This window comes from Glycine max, chromosome 8, assembly GCF_000004515.6.
Source record: "Glycine max cultivar Williams 82 chromosome 8, Glycine_max_v4.0, whole genome shotgun sequence".
NCBI lineage: Eukaryota > Viridiplantae > Streptophyta > Magnoliopsida > Fabales > Fabaceae > Glycine > Glycine max.
In genome coordinates, this window is record NC_038244.2 from 39,177,527 (window position 1) to 39,191,163 (window position 13,637).

A 13,637-nucleotide genomic window follows, 5' to 3' on the forward strand; every position below is an offset into this window, starting at 1 on the left:
ATGGGGAGAATGTTGAGGATCTACTAAGTTTCGTAAGTCTTCCTTTTATCTATTTTTTCTACTTTGTCAATTAAAAGTATGGATTACAGGATTACAAGCTCCAGAAAAATAATGTAAAAGTGGAATCCATGAACTAATAAGCATGTTTTGCAGGCATGGAAAAGTTGGAACGAGCGGACAACTATATATATTGTAGATCCATCATTAAACAAGAATTCACAAAATGAAATGATGAGATGTATCCATATTGGTTTACTTTGTGTTCAAGAAAATTTAGCGGACAGACCAACCATGGCTACCATTATGCTCATGAATGCTAACAATGTAACCCCAATCAAGGACAACACACAGTTGCTAAGAATTAAAATACAAAAAACCAGAAAGATTGTTGAGACACATGATCAAAAAAAGTGTGAAATTAGTCATACCTTATCAAAAGCACTACGAACAATGTTAAGCGAAGGAAGCTCACGATGTCATCCCTCTGCAATTACAGCACTAGATTAGACAAAAAGCACAACACTATAAACACAATAAAACAACCAAAAATGCTCTGAACCCCTGTTGCAGTAGTGTGCAAATCAAATCAATTAGCATAACCTATGATTATACTTTTAAAAATTGAAATCATTTTTAAAAAAAAAATTAAAACTACCTGAAGTTGAGTCAGATTGTTGAGCCTAAGGTGGAGGTTTTTGAAGTTCAAGAGGGTGGCCAACCACGTTATCTGCCTCATTTCGAAAGTTTAAAAACTAAGTATTTTTGTTAGTTAAAATTGTAAAAGGGGTACAGAACTAAAAGGAGTATTTTACTAGAAGCTGATCTCAGAAAGATGTACTACCTTTGTGAGTGGTAACTGAAGTTACATTGGCGGCATGAATGGGAACTCAGGCACAAACGGACGAGGAGCGCGGAGCACGGCAAACGGAGGAAGGTATGGTGGCAGAGGAGAGAAGTTGCTGCTAGGGCAAGCGTGTCATGGGAGATTTCGAAGAAGTGATCGAATACGTGCACGCCCGAATCCAAAAGACACACTCACGTGTGTGGCACGTGCAGGAACTCTCTCTGTACAAAGGCGGTTATTGGGTCATGACCGTCTTTGTATGTTTATGGGCAACATATAAAGGCGGTTTACTTGTCACACCCGCAGTAGAAGAAAGGGTGTAAATTACGAAAAACCCATCGCGCCGTAATAACAAAGACGGGTGTCCGCGACCGTCGTAGTAAGTTTCGTTTTATTTACAAAAATGCCATCGAGACACATTCTAAGGCGGTTCTAGGGAACCGCCTTAGAATGTGCGACGTAAAAAAATGGCACCATTACCTTCTCAACAGGCAGTTAGTGATTAAAACGGATCATCGAAGTTTGAAGTATATCCTTGATCAGAGGTTGACCAATGCTTTTCACCAAAAGTGGTTAGTGAAGTTAATGGAGTTTGATTTCACCATTGAATACAAGCAAGGTCGTGAGAACGTAGCGGCCGATGCTTTGTCATGAATGGGAGAGGTTGAATGTCAGGCTCTCACTGTTCATTCTTTGGAATCTGATTTGGTGGCACTAATCAAACAATCTTGGGTCACGGATGCCGGATTGCAAAAGTTGATCCTGGAACTACAGACCAATGCAGGGTCCCAAAGACATCATACTTGGCAGAATGATGAATTGCGTAGGAAGGGAAGGTTGGTGATTGGCCAAGATGTTCAGCTCTGGGAGGATATTTTAAAATGGTTGCATTCTTCAGCTACTGGTGCCCATTCGGGCAAAAATGCTACTATCCAACGGAGGAAGGCAGTGGTTTATTGGCGAGGAATGAGTAGAGATGTGAAAGCATTCATCCAACGCTGCTCAATCTGCCAACAATGTAAATATGACACTGCTACTTCCCCCGGTTTACTTCAGCCTTTGCCTATTCCAAATCATATTTGGCAGCATATAACCATGAACTTCATCGACGAATTACCTCCTTCTTATGGTAAAAATGTTATCTTTGTTGTTGTGGATCGATTAAGAAAAGCTACTCATTTCATGGCGTTATCTCATCCCTACAAAGCAAGCAACGTGGCTCAATCCTTCCTAGATCATGTCTTCAAACTTCATGGTTTTCCTGACTCTATCATTAGCCATAGAGACCCTATCTTTGTTAGCAACTTCTGGCAAGATCTTATGGCTTTTCAGGGTGTTCAAGTGCAACTTTCCTCAGCTTATCATCCATAAAACGATGGTCAGTCGGAGGTAGTGAATCGTTGCTTAGAAACTTACTTGCAATGCATAATGGCCGATTCTCCACAAAAGTGGTCTAAGTGGTTGCCATTGGCAGAATGGTGGTACAATACTACTTACCATACTTCTATCTGTGCCACCCCTTATGAAATAGTCTATGGGCAGCCACCACCAACCTACTTACCTTATCTTCTCGGTGATTCGAAGATTGAGCTAGTTGATAGAAGTTTACTCAAGCACGAGGAGATGTTAAAGCTACTGAAGTTTCACCTCCGAAGAGCTCAAGACCGAATGAAGTAGTTGGCTGATAAACATCGCAGTAATCGCCAATTTCAGATAGGGGATTTTGTTTATGTTAAGCTTCATCCCTATCTTCAAGTCTTTGTTTTTCATCGGGTTAATGCTAAATTGGCACCTAAGTTTTATGGCCCCTTCCAGGTGCTGGATCGCATTGGCACTGTGGCTTATCGACTTGACCTTCCCGTTGGATCTCGCATTCATAATGTTTTTGATGTTTCTCAACTCCGGAAGCATGTCGACATTGTGGTTACTACTACAAATATTCCTGCCAGCACTGATGCAAGCTTTGCTTCGCGTGAACCAGAGTTATTTTGGATAGAATGACTATCAAATGGGGCAACCGAGCTGTTACTAAAGTTCTAGTAAAGTGGAAACATCAACTTTCGGAGGATGCCACATGGGAGTTTTACTTTGATCTTTTGCAGCACTATCCTTCCTTCAATCCTTGAGGTCAAAGATATTTTTGAGGGGCGGGTAATGATAAGAGAGAATAAATAGCAATTATGAGAAAATAAATAGAGATTCAGGGAGACAAATTGGGATTGGACTGACAAATAAATAGAGAATAAATAGGAAAAATTGAGTGAGAGTAAATTCTGTCAGGGAGACAAATTAGGGATTGGATTGACAACTAAATAAGAATGTGTTTGGATGGAGAAATTTAAAATTCTAGAGAATTTTAAATTTTGAGAATTTCAAATTCTTCAATTTAAATTCTTTCATTTCTAAAATTTTGTGTTTGGATAAGAAATTAGATTTCTTCATTTTTAAAATTTTGTGTTTGGATAATGAAATTAAATTTCTTCATTTTCAAAATTTTGTGTTTGGATAAGGAAATTGAATTTCTTCATTTTTAAAATTTCTTATTTTTATAAAATAATCAAATGCATTCTCTTTTAAAATTTTATATTTTAATAAAACAATTTTTTAATAAAATAATTATTTTTTTCATTAATAAATTCTATGTACTATTTGTCGAGTGTGATATTCCAATAAATATGTACTATTTTAATCTATTTCAATTAAAAATATATAATTTAACTATTTAAATTATTATTTCATTTACGACACACTACACCACTCACAACATAAACAATATTTAGTATCATTTCACCTTAGAATGTTATTTAGAAGTCTATAGATGAAACTTGTTTTTTTTGCCAAAGTCATTGGTCAGTAATGCAATTACACCAAAAAAAACTTAGACGGAAATAAAATCTAGTCACAAAATAAGTCCAACTTGTAAAATAATTCTGAATTTTCTAATTGCATTTGCTTCAACATAGGAATTCCTTCACATATTTTCTGCAAAAGAAGACATAATGTTAAGTATCACTAAACAAATCATATTTGTTAAAACATAATTTGTTATATAAAATGAAAGATATAAATGTAAAACATAATTATACAACATCAACATACTTGTCATGATATCAAATGTACCTGTAATTTGACATCAAGGCATAAATGATAAGATGTAATCCTCTTTCTCACCCAATGGAAGAGCTTTTATAATCGCAAACTTAATGGGATTTTCTGTCAACCAATCAATTGCTCTATGTCTAAGTGCACCATTAAAATTAGGTATATTATCTAGCTCACTCACCACTTCATGTACCACTTCTTGAGCTTCTTTTATCTCCATCTTTTTTTTGTTCTCCATCTTCTTCTTAGTCACTTCAACAAATTCTTTCAATGACTCGGCTACTTCTTTCATTGAGGAAATCATCCCTTCTTTCTCTCCACTCTTACTTGGGCGAATGTTTTTTCTCGTGGCAGAACTTGATCCCTCTAAGTCAAAACTCACACTATGAATTACTTCCTCTTCATTTGTTTCTTTGCTCATGATATCATCTGCATCTAATGCATTTTCTGCTCCGAGTCCAGTAGCTCTATCCTTTGCACATAGGTCAACAATATCATCCCAATTAGGAATGACTTTGAATCGAAATCGTTTGGCCTCTTCATGTAACTTGAAAAAAAAATAGAAACATGTTAATAACAACATAAATAATAACTACTATTGAATAAAATTAAAAGATAATTGGCTACCTTAACATATTCATTTCATGCAATTTCATTTTCAACGGTAATCATGTACTTTGTGCTATCCCAATCAAATCCACTTTGACTAAGAATGTCACTCACAATTCCATACCATGTTCTCCAAAGCTTAAAACGATTCTTAACATTATCTGCCATGAGGTGAACTCCAAAACGCTTGGACAAAATTTGAGCTGCAGTACTATATGCTACTGCTTTCCAATTTCCATCACCTTTATTGCCCAAATTTCTTTGATCTCTAAGCACATCAGCTAGCACACACTCCATTTCCAAGTTCCATGCGAAGTATCTTTTTGTGTCCTCACTAGACATCTTTCTTTTTCCACTTGACTTGTTCTTCACATTGCTTGATTCCATTTCTCTAGACAAAAAAAATAATCTCACATATATAATTACATATATATAAAGGTGAGACATGTCAAATTAGCATTCTACGAAAGTATAAAATTAACTACACATAAAAAGAAAACAAAATCCAAAGTATTATGAAATACAAAAATCCAAAGTATCACACATACATGAGTATAGAGTCAATTACACACAAGAAACAAAATCCAAATCCACTAAAAACATCTCCCTAATCAAAGTTTCTTCTTATTTGATAGGTGGCAAGCATATTCATTGCTAAAGTATCACGAAATCTTGTCCATTCCTTAGTTGCTTGGATAGTTGTGACTTCATCTCCAATATTATTTATGACTCTTTCCATTTGTTGATTGATTAACTCATTGTCAACAACGGATAAAAGTTCCAAGTCTTGGGCTTCCAAAATTGGATCACTATGTTGTTCATCTCTTATGAAATTATGTAGCATGAAACAAGCATTAATAATTCTTATTTGTGTTTTTATATCAAAAAAAGAAGGAGTTTTTAATATACTCCATCTTTTCTTCAATACCCCAAATGACCTTTCAATAACATTCCTTGCACTTGCATGACGAAGATTAAATAACTCCTTATAGTTTTGAGGAGTGTTTCCGATCCACTCATTAAGATGATATCTAGTCCCTCGATAAGGTGCTAAAAATCCAGGGCCATTTGTATACCCCACATCCACAAGAAAATATTTACCTACAATGGTTAAAAAAATATTATATATAAAAATGTGCATATTTCTTTTATATGTTAAATAAAGTTTCATCATTTCATGATATTACCATTTGGTATATGGAGACAATTTTGACGATGCAAAGCATCTCGCAATACTCGAGAATCTCCTGCTGACCCTTCCCACCCGGGCAACACATATATAAACCTTAAATCTGGACCACAAACTCCTAAAACATTTGTAGAGATATCACCTTTTCTATTACGATATCTAGGTCTATCTTCTGTAGAAACTGTTACTGGAATATGTATCCCATCAAGTGCTCCAATCAAATTCTACAAACATTTGAAAATAAAAAATAAGTCACAGTCACTTAAAGTACCTTATAATTACTAACAAATGACAAACTTACCTTAAACCATCTCCATTTGTTTTCCACCGAGCCCTCTATATTATACTCATGGAACTTTAAATATTCTTTGCTTACTTTCATTATAGCTCGCAGGACATTCTTGAATTGCCTACTAATTGTTTCCATGGATCTACAATAACTAAAGTGCACAACTCTATACTTTAGGTTGTGAGCAAGGATATGCAAAAACATTGCCACAACTTCATCTATAGGAACATTTTTTGTTTTTACCAATTGCCCTTTCTCTTGTAAAATTCTACAAAGCTTAAAAATGCCTTTTTACTGACCCTTAATTGTTCAATGCAATCAGTTTCTGTTCCCCTGTATAGACGATTGAGGAAACTATGCCTTTCTAATTCCAAATTTCGGGCAAGTTCCTTAACAAAGTATTTGTCATGATACCAAGTCAGTGCATCCAAAAGCATAGTGACAACACTAACAATAATGAAAAATACTTGTTCAAGTTCTTCTTCCTCCTCTTCATCTCTTCTACGTTTTCTTGAAGCAGCCGAAGCATCAACTATACTACTTTCCATTTCTTGACTATCCACATTATATAACTAAAAGAAAAGTAATATAATAACAAAGGATGTTATTAACTTTAATAAAATATTCACAAAAGCTCTATGACAAAGAAAGAAAAAAAGAAAATAACAAATAATATATATAATACATAAAATTATGGGTAAAGTTTTCTTTCCCCTACCTATGAGGCACAACAGAATTTGTATTGAAATCCTAGTGGAACAACAAATTTATTATACATTAAAAAATCCTAGTGCTGACAAGTTTATTATACATTAACTTTTTTATAAAGACAAGCAGCATGGTTATTAAGAAAGTGGAGCATGGTTATTAAGTTTCAGCGGTAATTTATTAAGTTTATTATACACATGACAGTCTGATTTTGTTAACTTTTCCTTGTAAGTTGAAAATTTTGATTAAATGAAAGGTTTTAAAACAACTTCGTAATTATAATTTCAGCTATAACGTCAAGGTTTTTGGATTTTATTTATTTATTTATATTAAGAAAACAAAATGTATCTACAATTTCTCACTTACAATGTCAAAACTCGCGACAAAATGATGATCACAATTGAAAACCTTAGTTATATGCCATGTGGAGATTTAAGCAAATTATAAACACACTCATGACCCACCAATAATTTCTCATCAGCTTGGTTCTGATCTCAGGGTAGAAGTCAAAGTCAAATCTATTTTTTTTAATTTAAAAATAAACCAGTTGGGTTTCGTGAGCTGTCCTACAACTTGTTTATTGGTTGACTAATATTGCATACCACCGGCTGGTTCAATGTCTCTAATAAACAACCACATTTTGAATATGTATCACGAAGAAATTGACTAAGACCATAGACACATAATGGTCTAAAACTTCCTAATAATTTTTCCTAGCTATGTAGATCAAAATTTAGGGTGAACAAATGTTGGTGTATGAGCACATTCCAAATGGCACTTTGATGGATAGTCTCTCGGGTACTTTCAATTCCTTAACTACTTCGTTACCATGCATGCTAACAAAAACTAAAAAATTAACTATTGACATTTACCCGATAAAAAAAACATACATACTATATCAGACTCAAATATATAAATAAATAGGGATGGAGTGAAGAGAATTTTTTTTCTATAAATTTATACAATCTCATTTCTCTTGACTATTAACAAGCAAACCTCTTATATGCCCATTTCATTGTAAATCACCACAATTGTTCTTAATACTAAGATGGTTTAACATTCAGTTGTCAATTATAAGCTCCATATCTATTTACCAGATCAGTATACTAAAATGGACCTGTTAAGATCATGATTTTAATACAAACTTGTAGATGAATAACAATGGACATACTATTGAGATTTTAATACAATCTCATTTCTCTTGTCAATTATTCTTTCCTAAACTAAAGATATCAAACATATTCTCAATAGTTAGAAATACAAAGTAATGGCTTCTTCTTCATGAACTTGCTGACCCACCTATCATAACTTATTAAATACTATTCTATTACCAGCAAGAGCTTTTACAAAGAGTATGGGCAATCTTCTAACACTTTTTCCCAACTAGACTTTGAACCCTCTCTTCCAACACAATAAGCCCTTTACCCTTCTTCCATCAACATTAATTTAACATTAACATGAAATTAAACGAACCCCACTTATTACAAATAAAAAATATATTCTTAATCATAGATTTAAATATAAAAAACTTCCCCTAAACTGCTTACTATCTTTCACTGTTTCTTCAACTAACAGATCCTAAAAGCTACATCTCTCTCAAAAAACTGGATGATTTATTGCCCCTAAAACAAAGTTTCAAAATGTATAATTTTCGGTTTTGGTTTTTCGTTTTTCATATATTTTAATTTGGTTTATTGTATTGAGAAAAGAAAAGAAAATGATTCAACAATATTCTAACATGATTCCTTCTTTTTTATTGTATCTTTCCCATGCAGGTAAATAAATTAAATTAAGCTTGAAATTCAAAGTGGCATGAGCACATGTCGATCAGTTTTCACTAGTTGCCCTCCCAATCTCCTGTATTGGTTTGCTTTTGTGCCTCTTTTACTTTTTTCTTTTATTTTTCTTTCTTTATTTTTCTTACTCTTTTTTTGTTTCAAATTTAAAATTCAATTCGAAAGAGAACTTTGAACATTGAGGAGGATACCATATGAAAAAAAAAGAATGTACAATGAACATTTGTATTTGAAATTTTGAATAAAATTTTGTGCTGTCTAATGTCTCATTCTTGTGAAGAAAAAAAGTGAATATATTATTCTTTTGTTTCTTTAAAGTTGTATAATATTTTTGCTTTGCTTTTCAACCTTATATGCGCCCACGAACTTTTTGGACGGTTACTTAAAATTTGTACAAGATTAACTAATCGGTTTAATGGTACATTAAAACATTGCATGAATGATTTAACAAGGTTTGATTATTGTACAAACACACTTGAACCACAACTAAGTTAAGGAAAACTTACTCTACCACGAAGAAGTTTATACTCTACCTCTTTGACCTAAAATAATACTACAATACTAGTCAAACCAAGGATCATTTTGCAGATCTTTAGTGTTTGTTTAGCTTGTCAATGACCTCATATACTGCAGCAAACCTCTCTATCTTAAATGATTCCAGTCCTAAGAATTTTTTTAAAAAATGACAATATTCTTTTTTAAAACTCACAAGTCACAATTAGCTCATGTACCTCACTTTGAGATATCGGAACACTGTCTCTATCAATAACGTACCTGTGTTTGTTATCCGTGAATGAAAGGAACAAAAGTGTAACATGGGGAATGGAATTATGGAAACTTCCCATAACTTGAAAGAGCTATATAGTCTTCCTGTTGATATATGGAGTTTGGGATGCACAATTCTTGAAATGGCAACATCAAAGCCTCCTTGGAATCAGTATGAAGGGGTATGATTTTGGATATTTAGAACTAGAATGTATTTGCGTATTTGCTAGGAGCCTATTTGAAGAGTATGAAGGGGTTTTAAATATCACTATAGAAGCAGACCTTGGCTGCTATAGGGGATGTTGTAGTAAATAGCAACTGTAGTTGACAGGATAACAGCTCTATGTAGTTGATTCTAGAAAAGCCCTCTAAACAGAGAGGTTAGGCTTTTTCGGGGGGGCTATTTTTGGGGTTTCAATTTCTAAAGTGAAACCAAATCTACCTGTAGTAGTGAAAATGATAAATAACAAGACTTCAATTTAGAAAATGATGATTGTTGATTGATAATTCTAATCTTGAAAACTTGTATTTGACTTTTTTGGTATCTTTTTCTGTGTTTTGCTTAAGGCACCTACAACTTTTCCTTGTTGTTTATGAATGTCATGAATTTTGAGTAATTTGATGATTTATATGGATATATAGTATATGTAGTAAAAACTATATAAAAAAAAAAATTCAAAGTAGTAGCTATCCTGTGATAACAGTTTTGGGGTCGGCTGCTACACACTGCTGCTATCTCTGGGTTTTAAAACACTGATTTTCTCAAACCATATCACCTACTATTTTCTTAATAAGAGAACATGAATAACTAACAATATGTTAATATTATTGCTTGTCGATGTGAATCTTGAGGCATTTCAGGCATATCTCTGCTGTTACCAATTTTAAATAAAAAAACTTCCCCTAAACTGCTTACTATCTTTCACTGTTTCTTCAACTAATAGATCCCAAAAGCTACATCTCTCTCAAAAAACCGGATGATTTATTGCCCCTAAAAAACATTCTTGAATCTCATATTTATACCATAAAAAAACTAAAAAAACCAACTTCCCTATCACAAACCTACTAATTTCACTAGCTTTCTTTCTTCAGCAAGGATTAACTTATAGGAATTGAATCTTGTTTGAATGAAATATTATCAAAGGAGTCAAATTGCAGGCATCAATAAGAATTAGAAATTCCAGCACAAACTACATAACATATGAAAATAGACAAGAAATAAATGAACACCGTGATTTCTAGATCTACGCCTTATTACGCTTAGATTGAACAATAAAGATAGAAATAGAAATAATAATCGTAGGAATAATGAAAAATGAACCATCTATTTGAAAAGTGCATCGATGGAGGCGAGAACTAACCTTGCTTGTGATCGGCACCTTTTTCGGAATAATGCAGAGGGAAAAACTGCTGCAAGAGAGAGAGACAAGAGTGAGAAACTTTGCAAGAATGAAGGAGGTTTCCGATGCTGTCAAACTTTCCGTTGCAGTCAAGAATGAAGGAGGTTTTTGATGTAGTCAAGAGTGAGAGTGAGAGAAGAGGCAAGAACTGACCTGTGACCAGCACAAACTTTCCGATGCAGTCATCGGAAACCACCGTCGGCAGCTGAGTGCGGAGGTTTTCGGGAGAAGCCAAGAGAGAGAATAGTGAAAGGATGAAGGATGTTTCGAGAAGCTGTGGTATTCTGGCATAAAAGAATTTCAAATTCTTTCATAAAAGGAAGGAATTTGAAATGTTAATATTTAAGTTAACTAAAATCCCTTATCAAAATACTCAAATTTCAATTTCTTTTCAAATTTTTATCCAAACATCTTATTTAATTGAAGAGTAATTAAAATCCTTTAAAAAATTGAATTACCCTATTAAATTTCTCCATTCAAACATACTCTAACTATGTGTTTGGATGAGGAATTTAAAGATTTCTAGGAAATTCAAATTCACAGCATTTTGATTGCTTTGATTTAAATTCCTTTCATTTTGTAAATATTTTTTTTGGATGAGGCAATTCAATTTCTTGTATTTTAATTTCCTTGTTTGGATAAAGTAATTCAATTTCAATGAAATTCAAATTTTCATTTTTAAATATTTATTTAAAAATTAAAATTTCAATATTGAATGAAAATAAACATGAGTCATTTTTTAAATAGTTAAATATTCAAAATAAATTTAATGTTATAAAATATATAATAATAAATTTTTTTAATACTTAATAATTAAATAATCAAAATAATTTTAATGCTAAACAATTTTGAATCTTATACAATATTTTTGTAGTAACACAAAAAAACTTGGATTAAACAATATTGCAAAATTAAAAGATGAATGATATGTAATTCTTTATTCTTGTTTAAAAAATTAATTACCAAGTCTTGCAATAATTTTAAAAAACATATTAAAATTAAATAATTATGTAATTTAAGGACAATTATCTCGTACAAGATTCAAATGATATTAATTTCATTATTCGCACGGGAAGAAAATTCAAATTGTTAATAACGCATCAAATTGTTAATAACGCACTAACGCATAAACACGAATCAACACAAGCATTACAAGGTCTTAATTAATCAAGTTCCAAACAAAGATCTTAAACAATAATTACAAGGTCCAAATTGAAAAAAAAAAACGTTCTTCATTCCATAATCTTCATTCATCATCAAGAGTAAAAGGTCGAGGAACCTGAATAATTAACATCCAATGCTACCATTTAGGGGAGAAGAAACAAGATAATATAAGTCACAAGAGGAAAGACAAATAACTAAAGTGAAAATATGAGCTCAATTAGGCATAAAAAAGACACAAATTTATAATTTGAAAATTGAAATTGGAAATGTAGACAAAAGGTTACTCACCAAGTTTCATTCTCCAAGATGTGTTAAAGCATAATCTGTCTTTTGGTGAATTGGAAGGGCTTTCACAATAGCTAACTGTTTTGGATCGTCAGCTAACCATTTAATAGCTTTAGCCCATTGTTGTCTATTAAGATCTGGTATCAAAGCTGCCTCACGTAATACTTCTTGAATATCTTCATCATCAACTTTACCATCCATTTTTTCCACCATTCGGTTAAAAGAGTTCGCCATTTTATCCAAAGAAGCTGCTATTCCTTCTTTTTCTCCCATCACTTGTGAGGATGTGTGCCAGAAGAAGTCGAACCTTGTCTTTTTCCTTTTGTATTAGAGCTTGGTTCTTCTAAATCTATGGCAGTAACACCTAACCCCATGAATTCCACTTCATTTGTTTCTCTACTCATCGCTTCATCAACATCCATAGCAGTTTCAGCTCCATGACCGGTGGCTCTATCTTTAGCACACAAATCCACTATATCATCCCAGTTTTGAAGCACCTTGTATCGAAACGGTTTAGCCGATTTATGCGACTGGAAAACAAAGAAAAAGTCAAATCCAATCTACTTTGAATAACAAATAGCAACATATTAAAGAATACTTACAATGCAATATTCATTCCAAGCATTTTCATTCTCAACTGTGATCATGTGCTTAGTGCCATCCCAATCAAATCCACTCTGGCCAAGGATGTCACTTACAATCCCATACCACGATCTCCATAATTTGATACGGTTTTTGACATTATCTGATGTGACATTAACATTGAAGCTTGTAGATAACACTGCGGCTGCAGCATTCAATGCTGACCTTTTCCAACCTCCGTCACCCTTGTTGCCCAAATTCCTTTGATCTCTAAGTACATCAGCCAATACACGTTCCATTTCCAAATTCCATGTAAAATAATTTCTTGTTTCCTAATTATTTTTTCCTAAAACTTTTCTTTTGTCCGTCATTTTTTTCATTAAATGACTCCATTGAAGTTAATGTCACTTATTCAACCTGCACATAACAAATAGTAGATATGACCTACTTTATTCATTTGACTAGTCCACTGCACAATCATAGAAAATATTTCAAGCAAAGTTTTTATGCAATAGCAAAGTACATAAAAGTCTATCTTCAATAGAAAAGTACAATAGTAACAAAGCACACAAAGTTTGTCAGCAATAGCAAATTACATTTAAAAAAGAACTATCCCTAAGCAAAGTTTCTCCTAACTTGATAGTTAGCAAACATATTCATAGCTAATGTATCTCGAAATCTTGTCCATTCCTCGGTAGCTTGAATAGTTGTGATATCATCTATGACATTATTTTGAACTTCTTCCCTTGATTGATGGACTAACTCTTCATCAACAACAGATAAAAATTCTAAGTCTTGAACTTCTAAAAGTTGATCAGTTTGTTGTTCGTCTCTTATGAAATTGTGTAACACAAAACAAGCATTGATAATTCTTATTTGTGTCTTTATATCAAAAAATGAAGGA

At 33.0% G+C, this 13,637-nt stretch overlaps 1 protein-coding gene across 1 annotated transcript; it reads right to left on the reverse strand.

Annotated features, from left to right (window-relative positions):
• Positions 1-12,173: 12,173 nt before the first annotated feature.
• Positions 12,174-13,139, reverse strand: LOC102660541 (uncharacterized). Its single transcript, XM_026129749.2, has 2 exons — positions 12,754-13,139; positions 12,174-12,681 (listed from the first exon to the last, which is right to left on the reverse strand). The coding sequence occupies exons 1-2, from the start codon at positions 13,030-13,032 to the stop codon at positions 12,424-12,426; spliced, it is 537 nt and encodes a 178-aa protein (XP_025985534.1). The 5' UTR covers positions 13,033-13,139; the 3' UTR covers positions 12,174-12,423.
• Positions 13,140-13,637: the final 498 nt, after the last annotated feature.

What these genes read in the sequence shown, in the direction of transcription:
- LOC102660541 (XM_026129749.2), bottom strand. Translation starts at nt 13,032, where the DNA reads ATGGAACGTGTATTGGCTGATGTACTTAGAGATCAAAGGAATTTGGGC. An exon ending in CTTGGAATGAATATTGCATT is followed by an intron (nt 12,682 to 12,753) that starts GTAAGTATTCTT and finishes TTTGTTTTCCAG; the next exon opens with TCGCATAAATCGGCTAAACC.